The sequence below is a fragment of the Hyperoodon ampullatus genome (assembly GCF_949752795.1).
Source record: "Hyperoodon ampullatus genome assembly, chromosome: 1".
Taxonomy (NCBI): Eukaryota; Metazoa; Chordata; class Mammalia; order Artiodactyla; family Ziphiidae; genus Hyperoodon; species Hyperoodon ampullatus.
The window spans coordinates 219,972,397-219,987,992 of record NC_136914.1 but is presented as its reverse complement, the minus strand read 5'-3'; the positions used below and the strand labels follow the sequence as shown (position 1 = coordinate 219,987,992).

The 15,596-nt window shown below is 38.1% G+C and overlaps 1 protein-coding gene across 8 annotated transcripts in view; it reads left to right on the top strand.

Moving 5' to 3' along the window:
• The window catches only part of ATE1 (arginyltransferase 1), a gene marked incomplete at its 5' end in the record, with an annotated part of 160,830 nt that overhangs the window by 18,244 nt on the left and 126,990 nt on the right, over window positions 1-15,596 (top strand). For 2 of the 8 annotated variants that reach the window (XM_079715109.1, XM_079715108.1), the window contains 2 exons: window positions 951-1,079; window positions 2,001-2,129. The exons of 2 other annotated variants lie outside the window; for them this stretch is intronic. In XM_079715109.1, the coding sequence (XP_079571235.1) occupies window positions 951-1,079; window positions 2,001-2,129 (258 nt within the window). The remainder of the gene's footprint in view (window positions 1-950; window positions 1,080-2,000; window positions 2,130-15,596) is intronic. 4 more of the 8 variants (XM_079715112.1, XM_079715111.1, XM_079715113.1 and 1 more) reach the window with 2 other exon arrangements.

The following is a 15,596-nucleotide window of genomic DNA, read 5'->3' as shown; positions in this document are numbered from 1 at the left end:
CTTTTGATCAAATAGTAATGTATTCAGGGCACCAGGCACACCTAATATAACAGTTCTTCAGTAGGCACCTTTTACTTTTTTAATGTAATGATATCCAGGATGGATAGATTTTTGTTATCCCCTGGGTGTCACTCTTTCATGAGAGCAACTACTTCTCGTGGCCCAAGAAGTTTCCAATTGGAAACAAGAAGTTTCCAATGACACCTGTCTATTGTATTACATTTGATTTTGTGTTTTACTCTTCTATTTTGCTAACATATTTTAACTGGTTAGTAAATAACGTTAAAATAAATGTTAGTCAATACTATGTACAATTACTGCTTTTAATGCATCCTCATTTTAGATATGAGGAAACTAAGGCACAGGGAAGTTAATTTATTTACTTGACTAAAATGGTGACTTTAAGATTTGAGTAAAGGGAATCTGACCTTAGAGTCTTCATTTTAAACTACGCCATGAAATAGGAACACTCTTTGAGGGTTGTCTTTTACACTTAAAGAAAAAAGTTGTAAGTTTAGAGTTAATGATGCATGAAAAGAGTGTCCAAAAAATATATTCACATTTTCAGTCTTTTGGATTGTTTTACTGAAGGTGAGTTGTGTACAGCTAATATTAAAGAGTATTTATTTGTGTCTGTGTCTTGAGTGCCAGAAGTATTCTACTCGTTTACAATAGAGGCAGTCTTGCATAATTCAGTCAGTCTAAGAGCTTAGTCTTAGAATTTGGACAGGATCCTCTGCCTTCTTAATGAGTCTATAATTTGGAGAAATAACTTTTTTTCTTTACTTACTAACCGGTTGATTTTTAATGTTAAAATATTACCGTTATATGTTCATGCTTTAATATTTGTATTGGAACTTTGGGGCTTTTTTGGGTGGGAATAACTTAATGCATATTCCATGGAATAAATAAATGAATTAATGAACATTGTTTTTTAACTCCTTCTGAAGGTGAGGGTGGTGAGATCATCTCCACCAAGTTCTCAGTTCAAAGCCACATTTCAGGAGTCTTACCAGGTCTATAAACGCTACCAGATGGTTGTTCACAAGGACCCACCTGATAAACCAACTGTGAGCCAGGTCAGCAGGCCAAGTGTAATTTTTCTGTACAAACGCAACTTTCCCCTCTATTTGATATCACTGTGTGAATTCTTGGTTTATTTGTGGTACATTTAATTTATATTCAATTTGCAGTGTATCTGCAAAGAGATAGGACCATGGAATATTGGACATTCTGAAAGTGCAGATTTTACCTCATGCCATGTTAAGAGCCTTTCATGTATAATTTCAGAATGGAAAGTAAAATGAAGTATCTCTATTTAAAGTCACTATGTTTAGATGCATTTACTTAAGAGTTAGTGAAAAGGCGATCTCTAAGTTAAAATATTTATGAGAGAAAAGTAAAAAAACACCCCACTATATTTATGGTAGGCATACTTTGCACAACACAGTTAATATGCTTTATCTCCATTTAAAAGTCATGTGTAGAGAAAGTTGATAACAACTAAATTATTCTTCGTTGATGTACTACCCATACACAACTGAGTGGGACTAGAAAAGTAAGATAGTAGAATGTTTTAACTGAAGTCCTCATATACTTATAATTTTACAAATCAAATTACCCAAGAAAAATCTGGAAGGGGAAAAAGTTTAAAGCCCTTCATATAAGTAGAGGTGACACAGGTAGTAGCAGTTAACATGAGCAGCAATATTGACTCTGCTGTATGCAGAGAACCACAACAGGTAGATAGAGAAAAAAAAACCAAAAAGAAATTGTCCCGGCCCTTGTGAGTTTAAATTCTTCATGAATATTGGTGCACAGTTCGTGCTTCAGGCTCCGTGCTAGTCAACCTGTCCCAAGGTTTATTCGTTTTATAAAAATTCCAGCGCTGAGCTTTGGAAGTGGATTTGCGGAGATCTTACTCTAGCCTCACCTTCAGAAGCATGTCATCAGGCAGAGGTGTTTCAGTAGCGTTTGCTTGTATCTTCCTTGCTCTGAAGGTGAGGCTAGTACCTGTCTCCTTGGAGGACCCCGAGTTCAAGTCGTCCTTCAGCCAGTCATTTTCTTTATATGTCAAGTACCAAATGGCCATACACCAGGACCCGCCCGATGAATGTGGGAAGACCGAGGTACCTTTTGCTAAATGTTTTTTTCCTATGATGATGAGGTTGTCTATGAAGAAGCATAATATCAGTATCTAACCTTCTTATTCCATTTTCTTATCTGTTAAGTAGAGTTGATGATCCTTACATGTGTATTACTGAACTTTTGTGAAAACAAGTTATACATGTGATCACTTTAAATCCCTCAGAAAAAAGGGTATGTTTTTACTCAGTGTTCTCTCCAGGAACCTGAGTGTATTGTGTTTACACATCAGTCATTGGGCTAAGACAGCAGACGTCACTGAGTGCTCTTTGTGTGCCAGACTGTGCCACAGCACACAGGGAGGAGTCTCTGTCTTCAAGGAATTGATGATCAAACGGGAAAGACGGACCAATAAACAAATATATCTTAACAAGAAGCATGTGGGAAAAAACTCAATGTGTTGAGGTTACATAGAGCATCATTTAACATGCATTTAGTGAGGGCCTGTATTTTCCAGCTGGAGATATTTAGATGAATAAGAGATTGCATACTTCCCACAGTTGGACAGTGATGTTTTGGAAGAAAGATGCCAACAGATGCAGAAGGATTGAAGTTTTGATTTTTTGTTTTTTTTTTAATGACATAGGATGTGTTAGCTTAAAAGAGATGATAATAAGGCAGGAGTTAATGCTGCATGTTCCCTGAGAGAATGCTGACTTCTGGGTCTCGCAGAGCCTTTCTCGGTAAAGTGTGGTCTGCAGACCAACAGCATCATCGTCACCAGGAATGCAGACTCTCATGTCTCCCCTCAGACCTACTGAATCACAATCTGCGTTTTGAACTAGGTCTCCCGGTGATACATATGCACATTCCGATTTGAGAAGTGCTTCCATAAGTTCCCCGTTGTGACCTATAGCTGTGGGTGGTAGCATTTACAGATGAGGATTCTGAAAGGTGCAAGAAGTTCCCTTTGATATTTCCAGGAGGTCTTAATTCCTTTCTGAGCATTATTCTTTCCTACTACCCTTGAGATTCTGGCTTTGTGCCTGCCTGCTTACCAGGTATGGATAGTTGGACCAAAACACCCTGATATGTTTGATGTGTTCCCGGGAACCCCTTCACCCCCTTTTGGGCTTCAGGCCTCTGTGGAGTCCATTCCTGCAGACGTAGTTCAGTGCAAAAGTTCATAGTCGTAATTGGGGAGACAGATGGGTAAGCAGTTCCAGTGCTGTTGGATTAGTAAGGAAAGCCACCTTAGTGTGGGACTGGAGGTTAGGGAGGTTCTTCTGAAGGAAGTGACATCGGAGCCAAGTCTGAAAAGATGAGTGCCACTTAACATCTGGACAGGCTCTAGGGCCGTGTTCTGTATTTAGGCATAAGGTATGATTGAGGCTTTTTAAAAAAGGCTTACATTTACATTCACTACCATCGGTAGTACTGAACTCTGGGTACATGATTTGACCTTGTGTTTAAATAGAAATACATAATGGATTTCTTTATTGTAGCCAAATAGTTTTGCTTTAATGATTCATTTTATAGTATCACATGCTTACAGCAAATTCATACAGGTGGGAAAGTTTGTATAAACTATCATAAACTTTCCCACCAGTATGAATTTGCTGTGTTTAGTACTTTGATTTCATACAAGTGAGTATATTTGGCTTTGATAAATTCTTTTACTTCATTCATAGCATTTTATTTACCTGACATCTAACTGAATTCATATGGAGTTTTCAGAGACATTTGAAATGATGTTGTTTTTCACATGGGCGAATTTGTCATCTCACTGAATGTAGCTTCTAAGAAATAACATGAAATAACATTTTGTAAGTCAAGACTCTGTACTGTGCTTTTTTCTTCATAATAGCCTTATTGAGGTATAATTCACATACCATTATAAGTCACCCATTTAAAGTATATGATTCAGGGGTTTTTAGTATATTCACAGAGTCATGCAACCATCCTCACTAGCCAGAGTATTTTCATCATCCCCAGAAGAAGCCCCATTCCCATAGTGGTCACTCCTCGTTTCTTCCCCAGACACCCCAGCTCCAGGCAACCATATTCCACTTTCTGTCTCTGGATTTCCTTAATCTACAATCAGTGTTGTACAATTAATATAAATGGAATTGTACAACGCTGGTCTCTTGTTGACTGGCTTCTTTCTCTTAGCATTATGTTTTCAGGGTTCATCCATGTTGTAGCATGTGTCAGTACTTCATTCCTTTTTATGGCTCAATTAATATTTCATTGTATGGCTATACCAAATTTTGTTTCTCTTTTCATCCATTGATGGACTTTCGGGTTGTTTTCATTTTGGGGCTTTTATAGAAAGTTTTGCTATGGACATTTGTGGACAGGTATTTATGTGGACATATGTTTTCATTTCTCTGGGGTGTATACCTAGGAGTGGAATTGCTAGGTCATAGGGTAACTCTCTGTTTACCTTTTGAAGAAGTGCCAGACTGTTTTTCAAAGTGCGACACCTTTTTAAATTCCCACCAGAAGTATGCAAGGGTTCCACTTTCTCCACATGCTCAGCAACACTTGTTTATTCCTTTATTATTTTTTTTAATTTTAGCCATCCTAGTTGGTGTGAAGTGGTTATCTCATTGAGGTTTTTTTTGGTCTGCTCTGCGAGGCTTGTGGGATTTTAGTTCCCTGACCAGGGATTGAACCTGGGCCACAGCAGTGAAAGCGCCTAACCCCTGGACCATCAGGGAGTTCCCTCATTGAGGTTTTGATTTGCAGTTCCCTGATGGCTAATGATGTTGAGCATCTTTTCATGTGTTTTTTGGCAATTTGTATATTTTCTTTGAAGAAATGTCTACTCACATTTTTTGCCCATTTATAATTTTTTGCCCATTTTTAAGGGACTAGATACAAGTCCCTTATCACATATGTGATTAGAAATATTTTTTTCATTCTGTGGATTATCTGTGTCTCTAGTAGGATTTTTTATTTTACAATCTCTTTTGTCTGATATTGTTATAGCCGTTCCGTCTTCTTCTGGTTCCTGTTTGCATGATACTTCTATACCATTCTTTTTTTTTTTTTTTTTTTTTTTTTGCATTACGTGGGCTTCTCACTGCTGTGGCCTCTCCCGTTGCGGAGCACAGGCTCCGGACGCGCAGGCCCAGCAGCCATGGCTCACGGGCCTAGCCGCTCCGCGGCATGTGGGATCTTCCCAGACCGGGGCATGAACCCGTGTCCCCTGCATCGGCAGGCGGACTCCCAACCACTGCGCCACCAGGGAAGCCCCTATACCATTCTTTTATCTTCAATCTGTTTGTGTCTTTGAGTTTCAAGTGTGTCTTTTTTAGACACCATATATTTGGGTCTTTTTTTTTTTTTTAATTCGGAGGGAGAACAGTCTCTCCCACTTAGTTGAAGTGTTTAATCCATCCATATTTAATGTTGTTATTGATAGAGTTGGATTTATGTCTTCATTTCACTTTTTTCTATGTTTCATGTCTTTGTTCTTTTATTTCTTTACTACTTCCTTTTGCATTAAATGAGTATTTTCTAGGGTAACATTTCAATTCCTTTAATGATTTTTTCACTATATGTTTTTGAGGTGTTCTTTTAGTAGCTGCTCTAGGGCTTACCATATACATCTTGACTCACAGGAGTGACTACAGATTTATAGTAAGTTGATTCCAGTGAGGTATAAAAACGTTACTCCTGCTGAGCTCTAGTCCCTCCTCCCCCTTTTTGTGCTATTTATAACATATATGTTATAAACTCAGTATATGTTATAATTATTACCTTATATGATTTTATGTCTTTTATAAAGCTGAGAAGAGGAATAGGAACAAGTGTTTGTTTATAATTTGTTAAAGTTAACCTGATTTTCCATTTCTGGTTCTGTTCATTTGTTCCTGTGGATCTGAGTTACTCTCTAATATAATTTTCTTACTGTAGTTCAGCTTTGTTCCCATCCACCTTCCTTATGATGCTATTGTCAAATATCTTACTTTTCTATATGTTATAGTACCAACAGTACAATTATACACATATTGTTTTGTACAATTGCTTTTAAAATCAGTTAAGAGAAGAAAGAATACACACGTGTATTTGAGAAGCCTCTGATGTCACGCCCTGGGGCCTCAGCCTTGGACGTTGCACAGTCACCCTGGGATGACAGTGGTCTTACTAGTGTTCTGCTTGTCTCTTTCCCTGATGCCTCTGTTAAGGTGTTTTATCTCTGTTGGTTTCACATCCAGCTCTTAGGCTCCACTAATTGCTGACTGTTTGCTGTATTGTTTTCAGCAGTGCCCCAGGGCATAAATTGCTCCATAGTTTGATTTATTAAATTTAGTCCCCTTTGCAGCAGCAGTTTTTGAGGCCAATCTTTGAGGTTTGTTCTGACCCCAGGAGGGCTCTTCTTCACTGTATCTTTTCCTGTTTCTCTCTGGTAAACCAGCTGGCCTACGGTTTAGCTTGTTGCCCTCATGGAACTACTAGCCTCCTCTTAAATGCTTCCACCAAAATCTCCATTGTTTTCAAGATTTCCCCTAGGCTTGAACTTCCCTCTGTTCCAGATGTAGTCCGGGTTGCTGAGGAGCTCTCTGTTCTATGGCCTGCCCTCCTGAGCCCCTTTGTGCCACTGCTCTGGAGCTGCGGGCAGGGACGGTGGCTCATTTCTCTTTGAGTGACACCTCTGCTTTATGAGCAGCGCGCGCTGGTCAGGAGCTAGGTCCTAGTTCTGGTCTTCTCTAGGTAGATGATTAAGTTTTGGACTCATCAACAGGGAATTTTAAGACCTGTGAGCTGCCCTAGTGATAGTTCTGTGTAGGGAGATGGTCACTGCTGTAGATGAGTCCTTCACCTGCCGTGTTTTCATCCTAGAAATTCTTTCTTCACTTGGCAGACTCTTGCTCACAGGTAGAGAGTAAGTACTCTGTCTATGGGGCTGGCTGCCTAGACGAACTGATTTGGACATGCTGCTTTGCTTCTCAGGCTCGAAGTGAGGCGTTTTATACTGAAGGGACCTAATTCTTGTCATGGAGTACAAAAAGTAGTTTTCCCTTGTACCTGGCTACAGTTTCTATCTGAGGAACCAGCCAGTGTTCCTGTGCTCAGAGGCAGAAAGAGAAGCCAAAAAAGTTCTCTTTTGAAAAGTTCAAATGATGTCCCGACCTGCTTTACGGGCTCCATGCAGCAGCTCACTGTGTTGTGGTTTTGTCAATATAATGGGCCAAACTAATTTAATTATGTTCAAGAAAATCCATTTTGCTTTTGTTGTTGTAAACCATTTGAAGTAAAAACCAGTCAACATACTAACTTGGGAACTTTAAGTAACCATATCAATGCATAAAATCCATTTTTACTCTGTTGGTGACCGTAAAATAAAATCGTTTAAACACCCCAAAAAGTAGGTTATTCTTTGAGAGATGTGATGAGAATATAAATAAATATAGATTGCTTTGATATGCAGAATAGCAAGTCAGTTCTTTTTAGTAACATCTTTAGAAAAACAGCACATAATTGCAGGTGGTGAGATGGCATAGGACTTAGTAAATTATTCTATATGTTTGTTTCTATTACTGTTTTCAATCATTCAGGTAGATACCAGATTTTCAGAAAATAATACTATCTAGATAAAATAAAACAGGAGTAATTTGTCACCTATCTTTTGTATAATACAATATAAAGCCAGCATTTAATAATCTTTGTTTTTCAAAATATCAGTAATTCCATATGATATAAACATGGGATTTTTAGCTGAAATTTTATTGATGTTATATTTTAGAAAACAGCATTATCTAATAATGTTTATTAAGTGCCAGTTGATCTCAGCTCTTCTAAACTATTTGAAGAACAGGCTGTAACCATAGCTCCAGTAGTCTCATCACAATTCTGAGGCATTGACTAAATTGTTTTCCAAATTTTATTAAGGACTTTCAAACATAAAGGAAAACTGAGAGAATAGTATACTGACCACCTGGTACCCATCATCTAGATTCAACAGTGGTTAGTTTTCTGTGTTTGCTTTATCTTTTTTTGTGTGTTGAATCATTTTAACTTAGATTATGCATCATGACATTTTACTCCTAAAGTCTTTAGCATACGTCTCTGAAAAAATAAGTTGTGCTTCTTCAAAATGCAGTGTCATTATCACATGTAAGAAAACTGATGATTTGTAAATATCATCTAATATCTGCCCCATTAAAAAAAATCAGTATCCAGTCTAGGTTCGTAGATTATATTTAGCTGTATATTAGTTTATGTTTTTCAAATTGTATAACAGCTTCTATCTTTCAACTATTTTTTGTGATATTGACTTATTTTTTCAACTTTTTATTTTGAAACTTCTGAAATTTATGAACAGAAAAGTTGAAAAAATACAGTGAACACCCGCATACTGTTCACAATGGTTCACTGGTTGTTAATAACTTTTGTGAAATTTGCTTTGTCATCTTTTCTTTACTGGAACCATTTGAAAGTAAGTTGTGGGTATTATAACACTTCACCTGTAAGTACTAAGCATGCATCTCCTAAAATAAGTATATTCTCATGTAACCACAATGTTTATCATTCCTAAAAAATTAACAGAAATTTTATAACATCATAATCCATATTCAGATGTTCCCAATTATACCCAAAATACCTAGAAGGCTTTTTTAAAAAAAATACTAGATCCAGTCAGGGTTCCTGCACTGAATGAAGTATTATATTTATGCTATGTTTATAATATGGCTGTTATGTTTCCTAAGTCTTTTTAAATCTTTTTCTTCCTCATGACTGATATTTTACAAGAGTGTAGGCCAATTGTTTTTAGAATGTCCTTTATTCAGTATTTGTTTCTAGTGATCAGATTCAGCTTACATGTTTTTAGGTGTAGGTGATAATGTACTTTCTAAAAAAACCCTTTTACTGAAGTGTAGTTTCATACAGGAAAATACACATAGGTGTTCAGATAGATGAATTTTCCTAAACTGGACTCACCCTTGTTAAGTGGCTCTCATCACGAAATTGACTACTGCCAGCCCCTCAGAGCCCCCTCTCGTCCTTTTCCTGTCACTGCCAGTACTTTCTTGACTTGTAAGACTGCAGATAAGTTTTGCCTGTTTTGTACTTTAAGTTGAATCACATGTGTGTACTCTTTTGCTTGTGTTTTCATTTGCTCAACATTATATTGAGTGCAATTCATCTGTATTTTTGTGTGTTGTAGATTGTTCAGTCTCACAGCCGTATACTGTTCTAGTTATGAATATACCATAATTTATCCATTTCTACTGTTAATGGGAATGTGAGCAGCTCCTGGTTTGGGGCTACTATGAATAGTGCTGCATGTGTACCTCCTTTAACATGTCTTTTGGTAAACATATGGGCACATTTCTGTTGGGTATACACCTAGGATAGAATTGCTGTCATTAGGTGTGCAGATGTTCAACTTTTAGATATTGCCAGTTTTTTCTAGGGGTTATGCCGTTTTTTTTTGTCCTGCTGTATCATATCAGACAGCACATAATGTCAGGTTGCCCTTTATTTGTGATGCTAGGTCTGCTCACTTAGATGGATGGCAGCCATCAGATCTTTTTATTGTTAAGTGCCATTTTCACCTTTGTAATTAGATCTTTCCATTGTAAAGGCACATTACTCACTATTTAAAAAGTGAGCTGTGGGGGGCTTCCCTGGTGGCGCAGTGGTTGAGAATCTGCCTGCTAATGCAGGGGACACGGGTTCGAGCCCTGGTCTGGGAAGATCCCACATGCCGTGGAGCAACTGGGCCCCGTGAGCCACAACTACTGAGCCTGCGCGTCTGTAGCCTGTGCACTGCAACAAGAGAGGCCGTGATAGTGAGAGGCCTGCGCACCGCGATGAAGAGTGGCCCCCGCTTGCCGCACCTGGAGAAAGCCCTCGCACAGAAACTAAGACCCAACACAGCCAAAAATAAATAAATAAATAAATAAATTAAGGAGCCAGATTAAAAAAAAAAAAGTGAGCTGTGGGATGATATTGATATTTTTGAGAGATTTTGAAAAATCTCTGTCCCAATCACCTATCGTCCCATCATTTGGACGATAAACGTCCTTTGGTGTTTCTTGCCTGAACCAGTTATGGGAAGGGGGGAGGGGCTGCACAATGGTGATTTATCTGATTGTTTTATTTTCTTCTACATTTATTTTCTGAAATTGCGTATCTTCTGTAAAGAAGAGCTTTATCTTCATTTACCTCCCATTCCCCGCCCCCCCGCATCATTTTTCCTTCTGGTATCACTGTGGGCTCATGGATTTAAAAAGTTTTCGATTATAATCCATTGCTATCTTTTTTTTTTTTTTAATGCTTAAATTGTACCAAATTTGGCCAGTAGGATTCCTCTCAAGGGAGTCTTTAAGTATTTATTCCCTTTTTATCTGGTTCAATAAGATGTTCCAGACTAATGTGTTTTTCTTCTTCCGGATTTGGAATCAGCCTTTCTCCAATGAGTCCTAGTTACTTTTAGTGGAGAATGGTATTTTTGTGCCTAAATCAGTATGCTAGTTATGCTCTTTAGGTACATGACAGTGGCTTTTGAAAGTCCAGGCCAGTTATCTTAAAGAATGTCCCACATTCTGTATTTGTCCGAATCTTTCCTCCTGGTCTAATTTAGCTTCTTTGTTGCGCAGATTTCCTGTAGACTGAAAATTAAGTCTAAACCTTGATTCAGGTTAAACAGTTTTGACAAATACGCTTCATAGGTGATCTTGTGTACATCGTATTATGTCAGAAGTTATATAATGGTGGGTTGTCCCAATATTGATGCTAATTTCAAACACTAGGTTAAGGAGGTAACGTCTAGATATCTTCATTGTAAGGATAAGATTTTCCCTGTGTTTAGCAAGTTATCTGTAGGAGAGTTACTTCTGCACAGATGAACGTCCCTTTCGTCAACAGCCTTTCATCTCATGGTTTTAGTATCCACTGATGATCTTTGGATCAGTCATTTCACTAGTGGTTGTGGAACAGTGTTTTGTTCAGCTTTTCTTTTTCTTTTTTATACATTTATTAATAGCTATTCTTTGTTTTAAAAAAAAAGGCAGGGGGAGGTTTTCCTAATCAACTGAGGATGAACTAGTTTCTCCTAAGAAGGTGAGGTAAATGCTGAATTCTTTCTCCTTAATTACAGATTTTAGAGTAAGGACTTGGTGACAAATTAGTATCCCTCTCCTTTTTTTTTTAAAACTACCACTGCAAAACTCATGAATTTTTTGCTTCAGTACATTATAATCACAGTCATTCTTTTTGACACTCAAATTGTCCCAAATTTGGCCAGTGCCAAATCCTTCAAGATATCCCCTCTGTCCTTTTGGTGGTAGGCACCTTTTAGTCTTGGGAGTCTTGCTTTCTGGAACAGAAAAGATACCCCAGTCTCATTCTCATCTTGTGCATTTCCCAGCCCTGTCTTAGAACCTGCCAGCCGTTTTTTCAGGAAGCCTTTGTTCTTTTTTTTTTTTTTTTTTTTTTGCGGTACGCGGGCCTCTCACTGTTGTGGCCTCTCCCGTTGCGGAGCACAGGCTCCGGATGTGCAGGCTCAGCGGCCATGGCTCACGGGCCCAGCCGCTCTGCGGCATGTGGGATCTTCCCGGACCGGGGCATGAACCCGTGTCCCCTGCATCGGCAGGTGGACTCTCAACCACTGCGCCACCAGGGAAGCCCACCTTGGTTCTTTTTAATGGAGATTGAATTTAGAGACCGAGAAGAGTTGGGTAGTATGAGTTTATGTTGCTATTACCAATTCAGATTTAACATTGTGAAGTTGTCTTAACTTTTCTGATTTTATATTTGTTTCTTTTTTTGTTTCTTGATCACAGCATATTTACAAACTTGCTTTATATTATGATATACATAAAGTAGATTCAACGTTACAAAATTGATAGCAGTACTTCTGACAACTGATGAGTGAAGTTTATGATCCTTTTGTGATTCTTTTTTGTCCCTAGAATGTATCCCACTCAGATGTTCCATCAGAGTACTGTATTCAGAAGTCATGTGGAATAATTTCTTTCTATGATGTGACTTACGTTCATTTATTTCAGTTTGTTTTCAGTTTTGGAGTTGGCTTCTTAATTTAATTTTAGTTTTTAATAGGTGATACATTTACATAGTTCCAAAGACAAAACTACAGAAAGAGAGATTCACTTAGAGAAGTCCCCTTTGCATATCCCCTCTACCCTGTCCCCTGCCCTCTGGTAATAACCATTTTGATTAGTGTCTGGTCTTTTTTTTTTTTTTTAATAAAAAAATAAATAAATAAATTTATTTTTGGCCGCGTTGGGTCTTCGGTGATGCACGAGGGCTTTCTCTAGTTGCGGCGAGCGGGGGCTACTCTTTGTTGCGGTGCGCGGGCTTCTCATCTCGGTGGTTTCTTTTGTTGCAGAGCACGGGTTCTAGGTCCACGGTCTAAGTAATTGTGGCTCACGGGCTCTAGAGCACAGGCTCAGTAGTTGTGGCGCACGGGCTTAGTTGCTCCACGGCATGTGGGATCTTCCCGGACCAGGGCTTGAACCCGCATCCCCCTGCACTGGCAGGCGGATTCCTAACCACTGCGCCACCAGGGAAGCCCCTAGTGTCTGGTTTATCCTTCTAGAGTTTTGTTTATTTTTCCAAAAATAAACAAATACATATGAATAAGCTTAGTTTTCCTCCTTTCTTTCACCAAGAAGAACATTCTGCGTACACTCTTTGGCACCTTTCTTCTCTAAAAATGTATCCTAGGGATTCCTCTCATATGATATCATAGAGATCGCCCTCATTCTTTGTTTTTTCAACCACATATTTTTTCTTGAGTGGACATACGATAGTTTATTCAAGCAATCTCCTATTAAGATTGGCTTGTTTCTAATCTTTTGCCGTTATAGGTAGTATAATTTTGTCATTTTGCATTTGTGTGAAGGTGTACTTTTTTGCTTGATCTGACATAGTGCATCAAAAGACAAAAGCTCATAGAATTTTGCTAGATATTGCCACATTTCCTCCACAGTTGTACTCTTCTGTGCTCCAGAGTATGAGAGTGTCTTTCTCCACAGCACCCCCAAAAGAGTGTGGTATCAAACTTTTGTGGTTTCTTTTGTTTGTTTTTGTATCCTTGATTAATTTTTAAAGTATTGAAAAGATGTTAGGAAGAGTGTCTTATTTTGGATAACTTCTGTGATCATAGGCTGAAATGTGTATAAAGAATTTTGTTTTGTAGTTTACTTTATATAGTTTAATGAAACAGGTGAGAGACTTGCTGATGGTAACACAGAAGTGGAAGGGAGTAAGCAAAAGGGTTCTAAGGGGTGATGAAGATGACGTACTGTCATTATCCCTAATAACCAGGAATATTATTAACAACGTAAATTATGAGGCTTAAAAATGATCTAAGAGTATGCTTAATGACTCATAACATTTTTCTCAATGAGAATATGAATCTTCCTTCTTAAATTTAGTGACTGAATCCAGGTTATTGCCTTAATAAAATATTTAAGCAGCGAGAAATTAGACCCTATCTGGTCTATAAGAAGTCTGCTTGCACTAAAGAGGCAAGCTTACATGCCCCTTTTCCTCCTCATTGTAGGATAAACATGTTATGCGATTTTGTGTGTATATGTGTGCGTATCATATCATAGTTGCACTGTTTTAGAATTAAAGGAAATTTGATTTAAATTTTAGAGAAATATATATTCCTATCTCTCCTTTTTATGTGAGGTTGAGTCTTTTACCTGAAACATAGTTAGGGGGTATAGAAAGTAAACCTGGCTTGAGTAATGTGCTCATAAGTTACTGTGTGGCAGTGTATTGGACGTATCTAGTGTCATGCAGGGAGGGCCCTCTGGTGGCATCATTGTTATGTACCCCCTCTTCATTGCCGACCACCCCTGTGGCTAGGGTGAGGGCCTGGGCAGCAGCTCCCACGGGCTGTGACTCCTCTGACTTTATTCTTCTTCCATTGTGTTGACAAGAACCCTTCTTGAACTGTTTGTTCTGTGGCTTTGTTATCTGCAGTGGACACCTGCCTACTTTTAGTAAGTCCCTATTATAGGCCTGTACTACAAAGGATTTCCTTTTGTGAGCATGCCGTTCTCTATCTAATTAAACAGCGGAGGTTCTCAGGCTTCATGGTCACCCGCGTTCCATGTTTTCATTTTCCCTTCTACTATGTCACACATTCACAAGTTAGTGACAAGAAAACATAATCATGGGAGATGAAAATTGTTGATCACCTGCCAGATGTCTTTGTCAACACTAGAGCCACTTTTCTGGCATAGATTACAGAGCCCATCATCTTAGTTTCTGTTCAGATTGTTTAAAGCACAGCAGTCTTTGAATCCATGGATGAAGATAGTGGAAATGTTATCCTAGGCGACAAGTACTCAATTGAATAACGCCAGACAGTTATTCTCTGTTTGTTTGTAGATAGTTGTAACATTGACAATGTTACTTACCATTTACTGTTTTTTAAAGAAATCTTTAAAAGGCTTCTTTAAAAGAAAAAGATGAACAAACTTTGTTTTTAGAGTAGTTTTAGGTTAAAAGGCTCTTTTGAAAAGAAGTTCACATATTATTTGAAAGACATGTCACTAGGATTAATAAATCTGAATTATATATTTTTACTTTAATTTTATAAAAAAACTTTTAAATTGAAAATTTCAAGCATTCATAGGGTGGAGATAATCGTGCAGTGAACCCCGTCGCTCAGCTTCAGCCCTGTCAGTACTTAGCCTTATTTCCCCTTGCCACTTTTTGTTGGTTGTCCCTGAAATTATGCTCTTTTACCTATACATACTTTAAATTTTTTTTGCTTATTCCATCAGGTGATCTTGTATAAATTTAAAAATTACAGTGATTGAGGTCATTTCAGGCTACTGTGCTTTCCCAGAAAGCACTGTTTTCTAAACAGGTTCAGAGAATTTACTGTGAGAGATTCACATATCAGGAGACCTCTGCTTCTGAGGGATATTTATTTTGGGGAAAGTTATCTTATATTCAGGCATAAATGATTAGACAGTAAGTGTGGTAAAGAAAAGTTTGCCATGGGTCCCTTCTGACCCCATGGAGCAATGAAAGGAGGTGGTAGAATACCGGACTGTTGTCTCACTCCAGCCACCAGGTGGTGCTGTAGATCTGGAACAGGTTTGTTCCTTCATCCAGGCTCAGTCCTATCCCAGTGTGGGATGTGTGTTTACAGCCTATGAAGTATGGATAATGCTTTTCTTCTGCCATTTATAAGAATTAGTTTGCATTGAGGCATTGAATATGATAATTACAAGTGATTCTTTGCTTGTTAAAGAGTTAAGTATTTTCTGGAACTTAACCTAGAGAAGCTTTCAGATTCATTTTTCCTTCTTAACAGCCTTACTCTATGTATATGAAAATATTGAATAACAACTTATATTTAGAAAATTATTCACTGTATCATGCTGACCTCTTCCTTCAATTATGCAAAGAAACCAGACAACCATGTGTAGGATAGGCATGTACTATTTTATAAATACTTGTCATAATTAACAGAATTTGAATGATGGCTAGGTGTGAGGATTTTG